Below are 22,420 nucleotides of genomic sequence, written 5' to 3' on the forward strand. Positions count from 1 at the left end.
ATTGTCATCCAGCAACAGTGAATGGCAGTTATATAATTTCTTAATCCCTTGCACTATATGTTAGTACAAGCATAATAGAAAGCACTTGAGATCATGCTTTCAGTAATACAAAAGAGACAGAAAGACCACTGTCAGTGCAAACAAGCAAATAGATGATGCTTTGACTGCTGGTCTGCTCTCTTGGCTTGAACTCATCACTCTGCAGAGTCAGTCAGGCTCAGCCCAGGGTGCCTGCAGTGGACACTCCAGGCTGGGGTAGCTGCATCTCTGCAAACTGACTTCACTGCAGTGTGTGGAGGGAGGATCACAGGAGCTAAAGAAGGGTTAGCATGTGTCTTACAAGAAAGATGAAGCATTGGTCAGCTCCCAGAGCTCGATACCGTTGCTACTAGTGGAATGAGTGCTGGCACCGAGGGTTACAGGCTTCAGGAGTAGGTGAGGGGGAGGTGTGGCACTGTAAGTAAGCGAGAGGTTTGCACAGCCCTTAGAGTTAGTGGTGATGTGGTGAAGACTGGGGGAATGAAAACAAAGCAGGTATTGTAGAGAGTGTTTACTACTGATTGCCCAGTCAGGATGTAAGCACCAGTGAGTTATTCTATAGGCAATAAGGAGAACTCTCTGGATCAGTAGCCCTTGTCCTTATGAGAGATTTCAATTTCCCAGACATCAACTGGAAGTATCATACTTCTGTGACAAGTCTTGGAAATTCTTGAGGCTTATAGGAGAAAACTGCTTGTCATATTTAGTGAGCCAACTAGGAAAGAGGGCCTCCTGGACTTGCTATTTGTGAATAGGGAAGGACTCATGAGGGATGTGACGGTAGGTGGCTGTCTTGGTTACATGAAATGGCTGAGTTTAGGATTTTCATGCAAAGACAAAAAAGGATGGCAGAGTTGCTTCCTTGGACTTAATGAGAGCAAACTTTATGCTATTCACACTTAGCAAAGTGCCCTGGGAATCTGCTTTTAAGGACTTCAGAGTCCACATGTGCTGGTCAGCATTTAAGATTCACCTTTCAGAATCACAGGAGCAGACAACTTCCCCATGCTGTGAGTCAAGCAAGCAGAGCAGAAGACCAGCTTGTCTGAACAGGAACTCCTTGTGTAGGTCAGGAGAAAAAAGAAATTGTTTGACCCCTGGAAGCAAGGTTAGGCTTCTCAGGAGCCTGAGTACAGAGATGTGGTTAATTTGCACCAGGAGAAGACATGAAATGCCAGAGCTGAATTAGAGTTGAAACTGGCCAGTGTTGTTTCAGATAACAAGAAGGGCTCTTTTTTCAGATGAGGTCTAAAGAAAATATTGGGCTGATACTTGGTGAAGGTGGTGAATACTTGATAACACTTGGTCAATCTGACTAACAGGAATGAAAAAAAAAAGCAGATGCATTCTATGCACTTTTTGTCTCAGTCTTTAGTAGACCTTCAGCTTCCCAGTCCCCTGAGTTGGAGGCCCACAAATGTGGGAACAGTGACTTTCTATCTGTGGACACTGTAAGGGACCAGCTGTATCAGCTGAATATTCACAAGTCCATGGGGCCTCATGGGATTCATCCAAGTGTTCTGAAGGAGCCAGTGAATGTTATGGCAGGACCCATCTCAAACATCTGTCAAAGATCTTGGAGGTTTAGGGAGGTCCTGCTGATTGGAAGCTTCACAGTGTTACTCTAGTCCACAAAAACAAAAAAGGCAAGAGGGAAGACCCAGGGAATTAGAGACCTGTTAATTTAGCCTCAGTTGCTGGAAAAATTATGGAGATAATTATACTGGGTACTACTGAAAGGCACTTGAAGACTGATACAGTCATAAGGAATAGTCAATATGGGTTCACAAAAGGGAAATCCCATTTAATTGATTTGATATCCTTCTATAATAGGGTCACCTGCCTAGTGGATGAAGGGAAAGCAGTGGACACAGTTTTTCAAGATTTTAGTAGTCTTTTGAAGTTTTATCTCAGCATCTTTCTGGACAGGTTGTTCAGCCATGGAATGAGTGGACTTATGATGCACTGGGTGAAGAACTAGCCAAAGGCCAGATCTCAAAGGATTGCAGTGAAGGGGGCTACAGCTGGCTGTTGACAGGTCACCAGTGGTGTTCTTTAGGGTCCAGTTTTAAGGCCAGTTCTGTCATTTCTCTCTCTCTCTTTATACATATATATATATACATATACATACATATGTATCAATGATCAGGATGCAGGTCTTCAATGCACCACTAGCAAGTTTGCTGATGATACCAAAGCTGGAGGTGCTTTTGACTCTCTTGAGGGACAAGATGCCTGACAGAAGGATGTGAACACACTGGAGCATTGGCCAATGATTAGCAGGAGGAAATGTAACAATTCAAAATGCTGGATTCTGATCCTCCTAGGATGGGGTAATGCCAGGCACAAGCATGGATTAGGAGAGGAGTGGCTGAAGAGTAGCCCTGGAGAAAGGGATCTGGGGCTGCTGGTGGACAGCAGGCTCAGTGTGAGTCAGCAGAGAGCTCTGGCAGCCCAGAGGGCAAACCCTGTCCTGGGGTGCATCCAACCAGTCACACAAAATCATCCTGCTGTACTCAGTGTTGGTGTGGCCTCACCTGGAGCACCGTGTGCAGTTCTGGGCCCCACCATGGAAGGAGGACGCGAAGGTCATTAAATGCATCCAGAGGAGGACAACAAATCTTTTGAAAGGACTGCATGGAATGTCCTAAGAGGAGCAGCTGAGGATACTGTGCTGTCTAGTTTGGAGAGGAGGCTGAGGGATGACCTCATTGCTCCCTACAGCTTCCTGAGCAGGGGAAACAGAGAGGGAGGTGCTGAGCTCTTCTTCCTGGTGTCCACTGACAGGATGCATGGGAGTGGTCCTGTGAGGAATGCCCCACAGAACATTCAGACTGGGCATTATAAAGCATTTCTTTACTGAGAGAGTGGTCAAACTCTGGAACAGGCTTCCTAGGAAAGTGGTTCATGCCCCAAGCCTGTCAGTGTTTAAGAGGGATTTTGACAATGTTCTTAATTGGTCAACCTTGAAGTGCTCAAGGCAGTTAGGTAAGATACTTGTTGCAGGTCACTTTCAATATAAATATTCTATTCTACTCAGTTCCATTCTGTCCTATTCTATCCTTTCCTTCTGTGATCTTCTCTGCCTTTACAGCTGCTCCCTGAGGCTGTTCATTCAGGTCTGCTTTTTTCATGATGTAAAATCTAAATTTTTTCCTAGCAAGGAAGGGTGGGAACTGATGCATTTTATGTGTTCTTAAATACAGTTTCTCTAGTCCAGAGCAGGCGTACAGTGGTAGAACGACATGAAGAAGTTTGAACTAGATGATTTCTCATTTACCTCTTGGATGAGATAGCTGCTAAGTGTCTCAGCCCATCTTTTGCAATCCCTAACCCCATTAACCACCTCAATAAAACAAATGAGGGATCATTCTCCACCTATCCCTAAATTTCTTTGAAGGCTGGTGTGTTTTTTCTGTAAGTTGATACTAGCTCACTGACGTGACAGCCAGTATTAAGAAACCTTAGTCACAAAGCTGGAAAGAATGCTCTTTACACAGAGGACCAAGAGCTGCCCGGATCCTTCTTTGTTTGAGCAAGCAGCCAGAAAGTTAGATGAAATAATGAGAAAAAGGAGACATACTTGTCAATACAATTTCATGATTGAGTGTAGATGTTGGTGAGAGATGAGACATCTTGCTGCTTTTTGCCAAAAGCTATGGAATCACAGTGCAGTGTTTCCATGTTTTGCTGCACGATTTCCTGATGATACTGTGTTCATACACAGCAAAACAATATAGCTCAGCAATGCACTGTCAAGACTAATACACTAGACACTAATAATTGTGTGGCTTCTTTGGAATGAGGTAACCTTGAAATCTAGTAATTAAGTAGCAATGTGTGTCTTAGTTTAACTGCTTGTCTTGGTTTAATTCAGTGTAATTTTTAAGTGCAAAAATTGTTCCTATGTTGGTGTTCCAAAAATCAATATTTGCTGTTTGTTAGATAGAATTTTGAAACAGAAAAGCTGTAGTGGAGGCCTGTGAACTTCTCAGAATCTTTGCTGTGTATAACACACTCTGCCTGAACCTGCAATTTGTGGGTATTGGTTCTTACTTTGTAGAGCTATTCTGCACATGGACGTACATACAGCATATGGTTAGACTTACTAAAAAAACTTTTTGCTCAAGTAAACCACTACAAGTCCCATCAGCTCAGCTCTGCCCTGTTTGCAATGAAGATCTGTTGCTACAGGCCTTGGCATTAGTTCAGGAGACATTTACAGTCAGGATTCATTTTTGACATAGATGAATGAGGACTTTGGTGAGACAACTCAAAAAGAGATTGCCCTACATAATTTGGCTGAGATAAATGAATGATTACATTTAGAATTGCCTTTCACATTAATAGCTGGAGAAGATCTGTCCAGCTGTCTATATGAGAGTGGAGATACATTCTCTGGGGTAAAAATGGAGTGAACTACTTTCTCCATTCAGAGCAAGTTTTGGATTAGGAAGTCACCTTTTTTTGAAGGAGAAGAGTATTCCTGATGATCAGAAGAATAAATAGAAATGAAACTGCATTTTGGAAATTGAGTAGTATCTTCTTCTCCAGAGATTCATACCTATTAACCAAAAGAGTACCAATTTAAAAACAAGTTTTTAAGGGGAAAACATTGCTTTTATCAGGGAAGGTACTGTTGCAGAGATGCACATGCTGAGCTGACTTTGCAAAGCAGTTAAGTAGTTTTACATTGTAAAACTTTAAAGATGTGCATATAAGATACAACTAAAATTTCTCTGACAGGTACATGGAAATTCTGCTAATCCTTTGTGTCAGAAATGTATTTTTGGAATGTCTAAGGCTAGAATACGCCCCTTTTCATGCAATATCCTGAAGACAGAAAATCTAGGAATTTATAAAATATGTGGTTTATTCTTCTATGCCTTCACCCCGTAGGAATTTAGGAAATTATGGGCTTCATCTTAAATCTTTGTGTGTTCTTCTTTGTGTATTTTCAGGATTCCTCTTTGATTGGAACAGCCACAGTGGCTGGTCCCAGGACAAGTGCAATAATTGGAGATCAGGGAACACCACCGAAGGTCCAGCTCCCCCTCAATATGTAAGCAGTTCATCTTAGTCACTGTGTACTCTTTGTTTCCAGTTGTGTGTATGTGTGTGTGTGTGTGTGTGTGTGTGTGCGTGTGTGTACTTGACACCTGAATGCCCAAGCCTCAGCTCAGGTGCATTCTGAGAAGAGAGACATTGCAATTTCAAACATGAGGCAGCCCCTGCTGAAATTGAAAAATTAATAGAGAACGGCAAGACTTCCCCCTTTCTGTGTGAGAACCATTTTATTACAGCTATATGGATCACTGTGAAGCAAACTGAATACCTCTGAGCTAGAGAAAATCTTCTTTCATTTAAAGGTCTTAAAAAGTCCTATGCAATCAAATGACTGATATATTCCTGATTAACCAGAAAAAATGGCCAGGTTGCACTTTTTTGGTGCCATCAACAATGAATGAAGAAAGGCAATGAATGAACTTCACATCTTTGGCATATGGTCTTGTTGAATAGTAGGTAGAATAACAGAAGGTTCACAGAACAAAAAGAGTAGACTTCATTATAGCAAGTCTTTTGCAGGTTGGTTGATTTGATACTTTCCCAATTAACTACTGAATCCTTTCCTCTCAAAGATATACCTTGGAAAAGCAGGACAACTACATACACACACGTACATCCATATTTTTGGATTTTATGATATGGCTAAAACAAGGTGTGAAGCCACAAAATCCTAAAGATAATAGAGATCTTTAAGAAAAATAGAGGTGTTGGATCAGAACCAAACGATTTCTTCTTAGCTACTTATTTGAGATCGCTATACCCAAGGGATGCCAGACATCCTGAGGTAGCCCACAGAGAGGTCTCATCCTGACCCCGTGGTCACTCTGCATGGCCTGTGGGGCACATGCTTATTTCAAACTTTGCCCTGACTAGGAAGTGGTTACTGGCAATATTTGAAGTACCAAGTTGCTGAATCAGGACATTTTCCAGCTCTCTGGCAATGCCCCTGACTCCATGCCTCAGCAAGCCTCCCCTTCTCCCTCCCGTGCTTCTCCTGTCATCTCCCTCGTGAAGCAGCCCTGTAATCCGGTCTGTCATTCTGCATTTGTGAGCCAAGTTCCAGTCAAAGAAGATGCATTATTTGAAAGCTGTAGCAGTAGTGGGGAGGTGCAACCCTAGACAAAGCCCTGGGGCTTCTGCATTGTAAGCAGAGTCACAGGCAGCTACCCAAGGCCAAGAACACTTCACACTTAGACCCTTTTTCAGGGAACTTCTAATAAACATTTTGGGTTCTTGTAGATCCCACTCCCAACCCTTAGCCTCACTGTTTCACACAGCCCAGAATAATCTGATACTACATTTTGCAAGATTTCAGATTGTTGTTGTAACACTTTCTTCTAGGCTGTACAGAGTTAGCTGGTGAAGTTTCACACCTAAAATCTAGAGAACAGTGAAATATGTCCAAATTTAAAGACTTTGGCTTAAGGCAAAATCATTTTAAGCAAATGGGACCACTAGACCTGATTTCCTGCCAGAGGAAAAACCCAGAAACAAACTCTGCGAGAGAAGCTGCCTGCAACCAAACTGCTTTTAGCCATGGATGAGAGCAGGCATCCCTCCAGCTCCCCTACAGCCACCTCCCTGCCAGGAATTGAGTTTATGCCTGCTCACAGGGTGGGGCTGCAGACTCAGGCTGGACCTGTCACTGGGTTTGGAGAACCTGTGCCTCTGTAACTAAAGAGGGGATCCTCAGGGATGGGCATCCTTATTACCCACCCCCCCGCCCCCCACCACCACCACAGGAGGTCAGATTTCTGGTCCACAAAGTGCTGATCACTTGGGTTGTCCCAGGGTCACCCTATATGGTTGTCACACACAAGCTTTCATCACTTTAGCCAGACAGAGATTGGTCTGTTTTGATGTGATGTCTGTGCTGGGCAGTTGTACACCTTCTTTTAGTCTCTGCAAGGATTTCAATACTCCTTTCAGAGGATATTTAGGCTCATTGTGATATTGGATATTCAGACTTACTGGTAGCTGATTTGAGGGAGTTTGCTGGGTGGAAACTACTAGGAGAGAACAGAAAGAAATTAATAGGAGATCTGGAGATGGCTGCAAGGCACGACAGCCTATAATCCACTTAGGGTAATTTTCCCTGCACCTTCTTCCAGAATCTCCACCTGTAAATTACATTACATGTAGCCCCCTGGGGGAAAAGGCTAAGTGAGTCTATCTAAAATGCTTTATCCCTGACCCCCTGCTTTACCCATAGCTGCTGAATCTGAGCCCCGTGTAAGCAGCAATTTGAAAAGGGACAGTCAAAGCCACACTTTCTGCTCCCTCAAGTGAATGCACAAAGTCTGGCACTTTCTGTTATGTCCTTGCAGAGCACAGTGCTGAAGGATTAGCACTGAAGCAATGCAACCTTATTTCTTGTCAGGGTGACACATTTTAATGTTCTTCAGAACATATGTAGCCTCATGGTTTCTGTAAGGTGAACAGCTACAAACCTGCTTAAGACCACCTGATTATATGGGCTAAAAAAGGATGAGCAGGGTAGTTTCTCCTATCTGTTGACTAATGAAATACAGTTTCTGATTAGGTCTTTGTACCCCATGCACGTGGTAAACAGAGCCAGGCACATCAGCCTAAGATTCCCCAAGGAGCTGTTACCAAATATTTCATATTCTACTCATTACTGCTGTTTATTTACAACCTTCAGAACAAAAATAAGGAAATCTACAGTACAATAAAGAAGTAGACTCAAGAAAAATAACAGGATTTATTTCTCAATTATATTTCCTAGAGAGCAGAAGTAAAAACTCATGTATCATTTTTATTGGCTTAAAATCTACAATCACAACTGCTATAGTTTTTTTTTTTCTGGTTCACTGCTATAAGGTGGGTCATAAACCTCTTCTCACCCACCCCTGAGCCTGAGCATTCTGCTGCACTTTGTAGTGTAAATGTACTTTCTCTGTTTTTCCATTTCTCTTAATCTATCTTCACTGCCTGTAAATCACAAATAAATAAAAAAAAAAAAAACTCAAGAAAGCACAATCTTGATCAAGAATTACCAGAAATTCCTTTTTGCATCTGTAGATAAACGATAATACAAAAAAATCTGGTGTTTACAAAGCAAGTGTTGTTCTGTGTGTGCACTCTTGCTATTCTATCCTGACTTTCCATTATTTCCCAAAGTGCAGGCAATCATTCTTAATTTTCAACAAGAATCTCTCTAAACAGAGAGAGTATCTGTAGGGATTTTAAGCTGTAGTCATTTCACAACACTAGACACATCCCTGAAGTAGTAACAAAAGAACAAAAGAGAGATAAATAGAAAGATTCCAAACAAAGGGAAGAAATAAAAGCTGTAATTAAATAAATAAAAAGCTCTACATATTGGATCCTATATTAATGATTTATTAGAATACTTGCAGGCAAAATATCCAAAATCAAATTCTACCACTTCACTTACATAAGTAAAAAAACCCTAGCATAATGTGGCCCTTTCTCACTTTTTGTTTTACCAACATAGTACAAGAATTACCATACCAGATCAGAACAGTTTGGTGTGTTGTTTCTAAACTTGGCTGGCATAAATAGCCTTGAGAAAGCTGCAAGAAGAGCTCTTGAATAGCTTACCTGTAAGAAAATTTTCTTCTTAAACTCCACAACAGAGGTGGATCCCACCCTGAAGCATATGAATGTATACTTCCAGATGTCAGGATCTGCAAAGCCCTCTTACTGGAGCCCTTGTTACTCATGCTGTCACTGTAATTGTTGTGTTTTTCTGAAACTATTGCCAAGTCCTTAACTTTGGTGCTGCTTTATGGCACTGTTTTGCCTTGGTTGTGCCCTGAGTGAGATGCATGTCTCATCAACTTCAAAATTACCTTTTACTCTAATTAGTTATTCCTTTTATTGTCTTAGAATCCAGTCTCTGCCCTTCCTTGTTTGTGAAGCAGCCTGTAATGATGCCCCTTTTTAACTACAACTTCTGAACAATGCTTCTGGTCTCTTTCTGCTCTGTGGGGCTGGAGTTGTATCAGGACAGGTAGTGGTTAATGTCATCTATGTGCTTTGTCCCTGTGTGACCTCTCCCCACAGCTACCTAGCCCTGTATGCCTACAAGCCTCAGAAGAACGACGAGCTGGAGCTGCGCAAAGGGGAGATGTACCGGGTCATTGAGAAGTGCCAGGATGGCTGGTTCAAGGGCACGTCTCTGAGGAGTGGGATGTCTGGTGTCTTCCCAGGCAACTATGTGACACCTGTTTCAAGGTGAGGACCACTGGCCCCTACTGGGGCTGACACTGAAAACAATGTAGGTCTGCTTTTATATCACATTCCTCTTCCAGAAATTCTCTGGTGGCACTGCAGACTTCAGTAATGAGACTTGCTGGTTGTAGTATTTGAGTTATCCATGTCCTCAGGAGATTGCACTAGTTGTACTAGATGAAGGCATTTATAACCTCTGATAGGCCCAGGTTTTACTATTGTAAAGAACCTGTTGGCTAATGATTTTGTTGTTAAAAAAACTACTGGACATGCAACAAAATAAGAAATGCTTGTCTCTTGCTTTTCAGTAGCTCTTCATGTTGATTTTGTTCTTCTTAAAGCAAAGATCTGGGATAGCCTGGATCTGGACTAATGTTTGAACAGTTCAAACTCCAAAGTGCTAGGAGAGTTAAGTAAATTAACTCTCAGTTAAATTAACACCACGGTTGCAGCAGATGAGAAAAGGAAAGAATGGCATTTTGGGGGAGGAATGCCATTTGTTAACAGCTCAGTATTGGAAAATAGCAAATCAAATCTGAGAATCTGAGAAGAAAGTCCATCAATGTGTCCCAGACTGTTTGCTCTGTGCGTTCCTTGCAGGTGAATGCTGGCATATGTGTGTCCATATCTCCTTTAAAGCAACTGTGGATTTGTAAACTGAACTCATTCCTTCTCATGTGCTCTCAGCCTCTCCTCCCACATGCACACTGTCTCCATCTTTGACTCCTCTCCAGAGTAGGGGACCTCACAGCTCAGACACTTTTGATCTTGAAAAATTGATCCAACTTTGTTGATCTAAGTTGATGTCAAGTCTGTAGCATGTGTTTTGAGTAACACCAAAAGTTAAGAACAGATCAGAAGGCAATAACTAAGCCTGCTGACAGTCCTAATATTGCATTTCAGTAAGGAAACACCAAATATTCATTTACTGGTTCTTCAGTGTTCATCAACCTAAATGTATTTACCTTATGTTATAGACCCCCTTGGCTGCTTTCACTCCTTGCCTCTTCAGCTCTTAATTAGTTAGGAAGTTTGTGCTGAGGAGTCGGTTATCTGAATCAGCAAGACTTTATTAAATGCAGCATGTCACAGCTAGAACAAGACAGAGAAGTGCCAAAGGGCAAAAGTGCTTTCCACAAAACCTGAAAGCCGCATTATGATTATATTTATGATCCTGTGGACTAATTAAGTTCCTGTATAAATCACCCTCAGTGAGAACAGCAATAAAAATCTGATAGCAACAAAATCTCCTATTTGCACTACTTGCAACATACTTTGTTCCCCTTTGACAGAAAAGCAGAGGATTAGATTCATACATGTTTTTATGCCACTCCCTACAAAACCCAAGGAAAAGAAGTTGTGAATTTAATAACACTGAACTAGATTTATAGGCTGCCAAAACACGTGTGAGTGGAGCATTAAGGAAAAAGAACAAAACTCTTTAGATGGACAGAGAGGCACAGGGCAGCAGAGAAAATTTGCCACAGCCAACACCTATCAATCTCTGCTGGAGTTACAGATAGTTTCTGTACTTGTCAGTGTGCATGTTTGCCTGAACACAGCTCTCAGTGGACTAATGTTAGATGTGCTTTTCTGGCAAGCTCAATCTAGTGCAGATGGCCAAGCCAGCTCCAGCTGAACCTTCCTGCCACCCTGCCAGCTCTTCACAGCAGATGACAGACAGTCAAGATTTCCATCTGGTGGGATTCCCAGCTTTTCCCAACCTGGGCACTGATCAAAAAAATTGGAGGAAATAAAAGATCAGATTTATTTAGCAAAATGTAATCCAGTCACACCTTGCACCGTGAGATGAGTTAAGTCAATGACGCCACAGTGTTGTCTTTCCTCTTGTGACTTTAGGGGGAGGATTGGGCAGAAGGCATAGCTATCTTTTTTCCTTTCAGACCATATCCTCCAGCCTGTGCTTTGGTCTTTTCCCATCAGAATTCCACTCTTTTGGCTTTCCACCTTTTTCTTAGCGTTATTTCTTCTGTCACCCATGTCCTCTGAACCAGACCAGGCTGTTCAATACACTCCTTTCTGCTCTTCTCTCAGTCTTCCCATACAATCTTTGGGACCGAGTTTCTCCCGGTTCCATACCCCATAGCTGACTCTTAAAATTTTTCTGTTATTCTCTCCTCTCTTGCTAAACCCTTGCACTGTCTCATTTTGTTTTCCTCCACCTTACTTTGTTCTGCTTCATATCCCCTGTGCTGTCCTTTTCTGGAAGAGGACCTTGGCACAAGAAGCAGCCCGGGAGAAGAAAACAGCACAAAATGCCTCATGGCATCTACAGCTGGGGAAGGAAATTATTCAGGAACTTGAGTAGGAAACCCAGAGAAAGAGCTGCTCAGCAGCAGCTGAGTTTGTCCATTGAAGTCTTTGTCTTCCTAAGTGTCCTTCTGTCCTAGTCAGAGTTTTTTAACTCAGTGGTAAGAGGATCAAGACATGCTGTATTCTGAACTCAATTCATAGGAGAAAAAGCTTTGTCCCTTCCCTTTGAGGTCTACTTGGCCATTTAGATGAAATACAAATTATGCTTGCAGTTAAAAGGGAGGAGTGAGAGAGGTGTCAACGACTGTTTGGACTTCTTTTTCATTCGGGTCACCTGCATTCCTGTCCCTGTTGCATCCCCTTAGCAAGTCTAAGCTACAGCTGGTTACATCAACAGGGTGAGTGCGCAGCCAAGCCAAACCAAGTCAAGTCTGCGGCTTCTCAGTCTCCTTCCATAGCCACACACAGATTTGATGTTATCCATCTTTGTTTCTCCCTGTAAGGCTGTATGCAGGTTTGGTCCAAAGAAAAGATCTCTGAGTCTGTTCTAATTATCGCTCCATGAAATAGCCTCTGGCACACAAAATGACATCTGGGAGATACCCATTTCCTCTGAATTAAGATTTGTGATTTTACTAGAAACTATTCAGACAGAAATGTAGGGTAATAAAAGACATGATGAGAAAAAATATCTTTTCTATTTTTACCCTGCACTTCTTCCTGTAGAACAAAGGGTGAAAATATCGCCTAGCATGCTTATAATTGGGTCCTATAAAGGTAAGTATATATCAATACCTCAGTTTACTTTAACAACTGATAGGGTATCATGTTAAACCCCCTAAGTAACTGGGGGTATTTATCAGCACTGTGGTTGGGTATTGGGGTCTCTGCAGCATGCTTACACTGTGCACTTGTCTCCATGCAGGGTGCCAGTGGGAGCTGGGCAGCCCAGGAACACCGGAGCTGGAGGAGCTCCAACAACAAAAATAGCCCCAGGAGCCATCCACCCCATAGTGGCCGGTCACAGCAATGCCACCACGGCTGTCAGACCAGTTGTTCCCATCACCGCTCCCCAGACGCATCCCCAGCTGCAGGCGGCCTCCCCGCAGCTGAACAACTGCCTGAGGTACTCGGCCCAGCAGCCAGGCAGCCAGCCCCGCAGCGCCATGCAGATGGGTAAGTGCTCACCCTGTGCCTCCGGCACTGGCAGGATCGATGTGCTGCACATCCCTCGAGTGCAACCCTCGACAATGCGCCCGGCCCCACAGCTTGCCTTCTCGCTTTAGCCCAGCCCAGTGTGGAATTTGTCCACTGGTGATAGAGTATGTTTTCTTTGCTTGTAATATTTATGGGTCTCTATTGATCTCTGGGAACCACGTTGTGTTTATCAGATTGTTCTGTTGCTACAGCTGAAATAGACTGTAGTGTTTACAAATATTTATACAATTTATCTGAGTGAAAGCAAGCACTCTGTATACTGAGGAGATTAACAGTTCTGAGTCCGGTTGGCTTGCTGATAAAAAAATACTGCCCTTCTTGCAGAGCAAGTAATACATGCCTTGAAATTAAGAAGCATTTCATTGGGCTTCAGGGATGAAAGGTATTTATTAGGCAGAACAGGACCTCATGTTAGGGGGAAAGCAAAAGATCTGAAAAATGCTGCCACCTTTTTGAAGTGAGAATAAGAGCTTCTTGCACCAGGGGGCCTCTGTTCTTTCTAGGTTCCCTTTCTGATATACAGCACAATTTTCTGGAGTACAATTTATTCCCCTTTCCCTGATGTTAAACAGCTTCTGATGTTGAATAAAGTAATAGTAAATCCTGTGGTGGAACTTTATAGCAAAGTCTAAAACATTTTGTTTCTGATATTTTATAGCAATGTGAGCCATTGTATTTACAAAGGCAGATCAGTAATGACTGTGACTGCCGAAAACTGAGGTCTTAGATACGAAACAGAGCAAACACAAATGAGAAATGCCCTGCAGAGTAAGTCATGAATTCATACCTTTTGAAGCCAGAAGGCACCATTATGACCACCTAATCTCACCTCCTACACAGTCCAGACTAAAGGGAAGAAAACTTGAGAATCTCAGCCTCGAACAGTGGAGACTCCTCTGCTCAACAAACAGTGCAGGGCTTTACATGGTATCCACGTCACACTGGGGAATAATCCATTTATCCTCTTTTTGTCTACTTCAAAAAGTGCTGCTTTCCCTCTCAAGTCACACCTTCCCAAAAGGTCTCCTGCTCCCACAGTACAGAGGCAAAAATGTCCCCTTTTGGCTGAAGTGCTCAGGAAGCATTCAAGTGTTCCTAGTGCCTCCTGTGCCCACATCAGGTGACTCGCCTGAAACCACGGTGACAGATTGCTCTGCCTCACGGAGATATGAGCATGCCCCACGCCTTCTTTCCACACCTCCAGCAGTTTCACTGATTTAAGACTGCTCCTCTAGGTCACTCTAACATCTCTAAAGTGCCAAAGCGTTGGCAGGCAGGGTGATCCAGGGACCACAGAGCTGTTCCAAAACCTCCTAAGCAGAGTTTTCCAACCTTTCCAGAAGGTTCATGAGACTGTTGTTTTAATTAAATAAACCTTTGCCAAGATAAATAAAGGAAGTTTTCATGATTATCAGTAATTGTCTCCATAATGACTGTCCTCACCAGCATCCTGTGGACCAGAGTCGCTGCAGGACAGGTCAATGCACTGACTTTTGGAAGAGCTTTCCAAGAGAGGCAAGCTGGCACAGTATTCAAATCACGTTTCTGTTGGCTTGCAATATACATGAGTAACAAATCAATTTCCTACAAGGCCACTAATGTAGGAATACACCCAAAACTAAATATGATTGGTGTAGAACAAAAAATAGCCTTCAGTGAGCATTGCTAATTAATAGCATGTTTGATGCAGCACAGCCCAGATCCAGAGATCCCAGAGTAAAGGTATATATATTGTAGCAGTAAGTAGATGAAACTACAAAATAAAATGTGAGAGCTCTGCCCAGAGTTGATTTTTCTCAGGCCATTTCTTTTACTGTTTCTCATGTTTTATGTTTCCTTTGTGTCTGGAATCACATGAAAGAGGTGATGTACCTAATATGACTATCAAATCAGTGTTCTGCATCCAGGTAAATGCAGAGAAATTCCATTAGTATGCTTTCTCTCTAAATTTAGGAAAGCCATTGCTCCCTGCAAACAGTAGCTTAAAACCTATATCCTACAAGCTTAACCATCCTAAAGAATTAGATTTCTCATAGTAATACTGCTCATCACTCATGTTCCTAATGGGAAAATCAGGAGGGAATCACTTCCAGGTAGTGGGGCTACCTTGCCTGTCTTTCTGGAAGTGAATTGCACTTTCAGTGCATGTTCTTGGTAGTCCTGGAAGGGGGAGATGAGGACTAATAGTAAAAATAGTCTTGAATGTGTCTGTAATATCAACTTTTAGGGTCTTCCTGATGCTACATGGTAAAGTGGTATCAAGTTACAGAGTGGCTAGATATAGTAGCTGATCTGCTATAAACGTTAGTAAAAAATATGGTATAGAGTCAAGGAGCTATTGTGAGGCAGAATCATACAAACTTTGGAGGTGCTAATCTAATGATAACTGGCCCATCATGTTCAGTATCACATCAGATAGTAGGGTAGAAGGCTGGGAGATGAAATTCCTTCCTGACAGGACTGCTCAGCTGGTGTAGTGAGTATGATTAATGGCACTCTATCAATCTAATCCCTGCCAATGGGTGCCACTGATAACTATAGGAATAGAAACTAGTGGTTTGAGTTGTTCCAGCATTGTTGTTTAGTTAAAGATTGAACGAACTCCAGTTGCATAAAAGTTTGTCCTTCAGATGAATTTGTCAGAAAATTACAGATCAAAATGGGTCAGAAATTTTCCAGTAAAATGCATCTTGGTCAAAAAAAGCTGATTTGCTGGACTCAAAGTTTTCTGTCAGAAATGGATGTAGTTCAGACCAACTATGAAGTTGTCCTGGCTCATGTTGCTCAATCAAGGGAACTGATGGCTTTCCAGAGCTGTTCTCCACATAAGAGAACAGTGCAATGATCACATTCTATGTTTTCACATCCCAGGTGAATAACCTGACCAAAATAGAGGCTATTATGGAGTGAGTGAGCATGTTGTGCTTAGAAAAATGATTCAAATGTTAGATTCAAATGTTGCACTGAGACAAGATTATAAAACCTTGAAAGCATTTATGAAATGGGCACTTTTCAGCCAGACCTATTATTGAATCATTTATGTGAGGGAATGTCTGAGTATGGACTCGGCTTCTAGGCGGTACATACTTGAAGTGGAGCTGTATTTAGGTAACACCTAAGCAATCAACCAAGCTGGAAGTCATACACAACATCATTGTGGAAATAGACCCAGAGCTTTGTCACATTTTTTGGATCTTGAAGCATGTAACATGCTCTGGAATCCCTGGGGAACTGACCTCATCAGTGTGTCACATTCACCTCATCAGTGTGTCACAGTCACCGTTAAATGGGCGAGCTCTAATTCCTGGTTCCCACTGCTTGCAGGCAGGGTTTGCTTAGCAGGAGCAGCCAGACTAAAAGGCACTGCATAGTCCCTTAGGGACTTTACTGGCAGAGAACAGGCTGAGCTCAGAAATTCTCCCGTGAATTTCTGCTTAATTTATCCCCTACAGCACAGTGATGTGATGTTGATCATTTTGTTAGGGCTGAAACAAGAGACCTCCTTTTGTAATTGCTGTCTGCAGTGTCAGCGTGGATCATCTGGGCTAACTCCTTAGGTCCCGCGTTGCATTGCTCCAAAACCGATCACGTTAGGAGGGGGCCTGAGGGGTGCAGCAAACAGCTCAGCTGGAAAGAGATAATGTATTTTTAAAAGGCAGCAGGTTAGGTATTTATTTCCAGGCATGGGCAGGGAGAGTGAATGCCATTCCCCAGTGGCTTCACTGGGGGGAACAAGCCAATTTTGGTGACTTCGGGCAGGGCTTTGCAGCCAGGAGGGGAACCAGCCAGAAACACTTCCAGGGTGAGATATCCTGGGCAAAGGCTCAGAGCTTACGTCCCCATCGGGCCCTTGGCACCTTCGCAGACAGAATTAGGGAACAGTCTGAGTTGGAAGGGACCCACAGGGATCACCGACGCCAACCCTTTAAGTGAATGGTTCCTAAGGGGACGGAACCCACGGTGCTGTTGACACGGTGCCTGACCGGTGGGCTATGGCCACTGAGGCGGTGCGAGGGGAATTTAACCGTGCTCTGTGCTCCTCCCGCAGCGCACCCGGCAGTGCCGGCCCCGGAGCGACCCACGGCCACGGTGTCGCCTCTGCGGACGCCCAGCTCTCCCTCCCGCCTGCCCGCCGCGGCCATTCGGCCTCACCCCGCCGTGTCCCCGCAGCACGGCCACCAGCCGCCCGCGCCGGGGGCCCGGCCCCTCATCCCGCTCACCTCCGCCGCCGCCGCCATCACCCCGCCCAACGTCAGCGCCGCGCACCTCAACGGGGACGTGGGCGGAGGGCCCCTGGGCGGCCCCGCCGCGCCCGGGCCGGCCGCCAAGCCCGAGGACAGGAAGAATGAGAAGGTAAGGGCCGCCCGCCTCGGCCGTGCCTCCTGCTGCTGCCGCGCCGCCCTCCCAGCGGGGCCCCTGAGGAGGCACCCTGCGAAAACCCGTTTCCATCGCCAGACGGCTTGGGCATCCTCATCGCACACTTTCCACACTTCATCTTTGCCCCCACCACCATCCTCAACACTCTTCTCGCGTTACAGCTCACAGATGGGAAACAAGGTGGAATGGGCTGAATTTGTGTGTTTCTTCCAATGGTCAGCGCCGAGATCTGCAAATAGGTTTCAGCCAATGCCGTGGTGCGGTGAGGTGTAGCGGGCTCTTGGCCATCAGAACCGGTGGCGAGTCAGAATCCGTCTGCCTCCCGTTTACCTGTTTTACCTCGGGCACGGTAAAACATGGGCTCGTGGGTGGTAGGACCTGGTTTGCTCTTCCAGGAACATCTCAGTTTCTTCAAGAAACTTTCATTGCAGTGGCCAAAAGAGAAGAAGGTATTTGGATAGTGCTCGATGGGATGTAGGTACAGTGTACTGTGGGGTCAGTCTCTTAGGAACCAGCAGTGGGAATGCTGGCTGGATACGTGTTCCCCTTGCTAAGGAAAGCCAGCGAGGAGAGCTGCTTTAAGCTCCCAGCTTTTTAGAGTTTTGGCAAATATTTTGCTTTTACCAAATGTTTACGTTGTGTCAGCAGTTCCCACATATCAGTGCTGAAGATTATCTCTGTAGTGGCTAGCAGAGCAAGATCCTGGTTTGTATCTGAGTAGGAGGAAGAGATGTGGGGGCCTGCTTTTCCTTTGAACTTGAAAAAAAATCCTTTCCATATGTTCCCTGAGCTTTTCCATGGTGACAGACACGAATGGAGTAAACAGTTTCTTTGTACATGGTAATCCTGAGGTGGCAGGTCTCGTGTCCTCAGGGCCACAGATAACCCCTAGTTGCACAAAATGAGGAATACAAGTTTTAAAATGCTTTCCTTAATCCTGCCTTGAATTTTCTCTGAATGTATTTTGGTGAAAGAAGAAGGGTGTAGAAATTCTGCCCTGGATTTGCTTACAAAGAGCAGCTCTCAGGTGTGCGTCAAGGATTGCATGTGGTGGAAGCAGAACAACACCTGCTATTTCTGCAAGTCCAAGGAAGGGAATAGCATTTGGCAGGAGGTGGTGGAGCTGCACATTGCCTCAGAGCATTGTGTACTGGCTTATTTATTACTTCCTAAATCGCATTAAGTCATAGGTCCATATATTTTAATTCATGTGATACTGCACACTGAAAGTCTGTAGGCAAAATTATATTGAGCACAGTCCTAAGATACTGGTTAATCTTTCCCAAGCTGTTTCAGCTTAAAGTTACTGAATTGGGATGCAGAGAATTAAAGTTAAGAGGTTTTGAACTCCATGCATGAAGGAGAGAAGAAAATAATATACAACACCATTGCAATGGGTGTTGCCAAAGACCAATTCACTATTTGGGAAGTGTCAGTAAAAGTTGTCATTTCTGACTCGTTTGGGTAATACATAACTGCCCTGTCTGAACAACATATTCCTGAATCTTGTCCATGTTATAGTTCACTTTCATTTTAGAAAGATCTGAATTAGCAATGTTTCCTTTCCTTTTAGAAATAGTGACTGATGTTTGGCCAGATAAGTTGTGTTATTACTCTTTGCTAAGCCCAAATATTTCTTTGAAGCAAGTGAGAGCTTGGATAATGCCAGAATGAAAGCCATGTAACTACTCAGAAAAGGATCTGTGAGTCAGAACTGGAACCATATCTGTAACAGGGCTTGATATTTTCAAAGTGAAGGCTGATTGGGCTTTTTTTTTTTTTTGGTAAATAGGAAGGTGTCATAACACTCAGAGGGAATATCAGTGGAGAAAGGCAGTATCTGTTATCAGTGCACATAATAAGAAAAAATCAGACAAAATCGAGAAGCAAAAAACAGAAGAAGGAACACAGCAAGCTCTCAGATAAGCAAAGATCAGAAGCAATTTTTCTGAGTTCAGTTTCATTATATTAATCAGTCAGGTATTTTGAGATGAAAGGAACAGAGGGGAAGTTATAAGAGGAGAGGTAATAAGGTCTTCAGCTCTGTTGAACACAGGATGGAAGAAATGCACAGGTAATTATCTCCTGAGAAACTGAGATTAGCAAATCATATGTGATGCAAATTGTAATCTGCCATAAAATTAGCAATGTTGTTGTTGTTAGAATCAACAATTTTTGGTGTCCCATGAAATTGTTAACTTTAATCCTGGCTTAGTCTTTCCAGTGTCTTTTGTCGGATACCATTGAGGAAAAAGGCTGAATGATCAGAGCATAACTAGTTTAGGAGACATTTTCTTGTTATGAACCATGTTTTCTTTTATGCAGGAATTGTCAGTGTGAGTTCACTATGGTACAGATGGCACATATCACATAAAAAGAAATAGTTTGCATTCAGGGATGGACATGACGAGGATCCATTGTTTTTCATGGTTCTTTTGAGGGCTGTGGAGATAAATTGCAATTTTTGCATTTATCACTCTAGTATGGTGAGATATATTGGTCCTTGGGGAATTTTTTTCAGATTCTAACTTTAGTAATATTGATTGTCTGCCTAAAGGCTGGGCTGGGAGATAGTGGGAAAAAAGTGTTTTAAGATATGATCTTCTAAAAATTTATGTTTTATGATTTCCCACATTGATTCCACTCAGGGATACTAAATGTGAAACCAAGGGGCAGCTTCTGCAGTGAGTCCATGTATGCTGTTTGTGTTGGTTGTTCCAAGATGGAATCAGCTTCACCTCAGGAACAGCCTTGCTGAGTGTGTGGTGCAGTCATCACTGTTAATGCTTTCCTCTGGGCAAATGTTTTTATGCCAATATCGCGGGTTCCTCTTGGTGTGCAGCAGTCACATACAGGCAAATCCCAAGATTTCTCTAAAATCAAGGGGCTCCAGTTCCAACTTTTATTCATTTCCTTGTGGTTTAAAGGCAACTGGCAGACATAATCCTAAGGATTATGGTTTTCAAATAAGCGTGAATGGTTTGCATGCTCATTTTCTAGTAATACAGCAAATAAATCCTTAGGTCTATTTTTTGACATCTCTAGTTTTCTGCTTCAGCTTATTTCTTGAAGATCTTAATCCAAATTTCCAAAGCTGCAGGTGAACCTCGGTACTTACATTCATTTAGGTACCTTAATAGTAGTGTCTTACTGTCATATTCCTGCTGACTTAATCAGGAGGTAAAATTCTGCCTCCATGCCAGTCTTCACTTGTTGATATGCATCTAATCCTTGAGGATTCCATCTGCAACTGGGCTTGTGCTCCACATCTCAGCTCCTTGACCAGCCTCCTGTCTGCTTAGGGAACAGTTTTGAGCATGGTCTCCTTTACCAGCTGCTGATGTTAGCTGATGAAAACCTGTGCCATAGACAGTGCTTAAGTCCACTGTGCAACAGTACTTGGAAAGTACTCTGGCAGCCAAGCAGGCTGAGAAGTAGAGCACTTGAAAATCAAAGAAGTTTCAGTGCTGTAGGACACAGTAGGGAGTAGCAGGAAAGGCGGCTCCCGCAGGGGCAGCGCAGACACTGCAGGAATAACAAGTGGCCTGAGCAAAGGTGAGGGAGCACAGCACAAGTCAAAGAGGTAACGTGGTCAGGGCAGCAGAGGAGGGAGAAGAGCGTTGGAAGCTGCTGGGAGATAGAGCAGGGATCACCAGAGAAGGAGTACCAGTGGGGGGTCCAGGTGAAGGGTGCTGTGCAAAGCCCACAGAAAAATGGGTCCTGAAACAGGGAAGTTGAAGTATAGGGCATGAAATATATCTAAAGAAGGCAGTGGAAGAGAGGAAAGTGTGAAGGAGACTCTTATTTTCTCAAATACTTCTCACTTGAGGCTTTTTTTTTTTTTTTTTTTTTTTCCAAAAAGGAGGTTCCTTTCTCCAGAGGTAAAATACTGGCTTTTCTCCAGGGTCACTCTATGCCAGGTTAGGGATGGGAGCATCCCTAAGACATCACAGGGTCAGGAGAGAGATAAAGAGCAAATGGACAACATCCATTTCCTTTAAAGGTGTGGAGTGGTAGCAGGGTTCCTTTGAGCTCTTTGTCATTTGTTATTAATATCTGCATGTGTAGCCATCTGAAAGTCAAAGAATTCAGTCGTAGTTCCCAAATCTTCTGAACATCTGAAAGAAAGAGATTGAGATCTCAGCTGTGGAATTGGAGCAAAACTGTATGGTTCAGGGGCTTCTTAAAATAGGGATTCTGCTTTTTGGGCAGGGAATACTACCCAAGTTCAACTGGTAGATTACAGCTGAGAGCTTGTAATTATGGTATGACTACAGCTTTGACCTTGCTCAATTTTTGCTATGATAGTTTGTGCTGTACATAATCTGAGTTGATGCTTAATACCACTGATAAAACCACTTGTTTGAATGAATTAATGCATTTCTCATTAAATGAGCTCCTCATTATGTTAATCAAATCAAGCGAATCATGCTGGGTGGTTTGACCACTGTAATTAAACTTTCTTTAAAATCCACTCATTTGGCTTCTGATGAAGATTTTGATTAAACTCTTCCAAAATGTCTGGCCCAAGAACTGACAGAGAGGAAAATAAGAGCTTGCACTATCAAGCAAGTCATTAATTCATCACTGTGTTACAGCAATTCCTTATCGTTTTACCTACCCAGAGTATATTGAAATATTTGAAAATTGGCAATGTAAAATTAAACACTTCTTACAAGTATGCTGAGGGAACAAGTCTGTTTGCAGCTTTAAATTTAAGAACTGTGTCCCTGGAATATATAGAGGATCTAGATTAACAAGTCACAACAAATGGGCAAATACACTAGGCTGCTATTTCCTGATGTTAAGATCAGAAGAGAAACGTCTTCAGAAAATTACTTTGAACACACACCAACAGTTTTGCATGTGAAGACTGAATCAGAAAACATCTGTCTGTTTTCACCACTGTCACTCACTTTCTCAAGTATCAGTCCTGCTCAAAATAAATGCATTCCTCAAATGATACAGTGTGTTTGGCATGATGCTGGTGTGAGAAGTACATTGCAAAATAGAACAAGCCAAGGCCTATTTTCTGGCCCTGCAAATGTCCCTGCATGACTTGTCTCCATGCTTCTAAGCTTTTTTTTTTTTTTTTTTTTTTTTTTTTTTTTTTTTTTTTTTTTTTTTTTTTTTTTTCCCCAAAATAAGATGGTTACATCTAGACTGCTCATCAAGAACAGTCCTGATAAGTGGTGTGACACAAACTATGCTCCTGTGTTGTCCTGGG

At 43.0% G+C, this 22,420-nt stretch overlaps 1 protein-coding gene across 1 annotated transcript in view; it reads left to right on the forward strand.

Moving 5' to 3' along the window:
* The window catches only part of LOC136375175 (E3 ubiquitin-protein ligase SH3RF3-like), a 92,576-nt gene that overhangs the window by 40,406 nt on the left and 29,750 nt on the right, over positions 1-22,420 (forward strand). The window contains exons 5-8 of the mRNA XM_066340543.1: positions 5,001-5,101; positions 9,157-9,327; positions 12,524-12,774; positions 16,865-17,169. Coding sequence (XP_066196640.1) covers positions 5,001-5,101; positions 9,157-9,327; positions 12,524-12,774; positions 16,865-17,169 — 828 coding nt within the window. The remainder of the gene's footprint in view (positions 1-5,000; positions 5,102-9,156; positions 9,328-12,523; positions 12,775-16,864; positions 17,170-22,420) is intronic.

This window comes from Sylvia atricapilla, chromosome 2, assembly GCF_009819655.1.
Source record: "Sylvia atricapilla isolate bSylAtr1 chromosome 2, bSylAtr1.pri, whole genome shotgun sequence".
NCBI lineage: Eukaryota > Metazoa > Chordata > Aves > Passeriformes > Sylviidae > Sylvia > Sylvia atricapilla.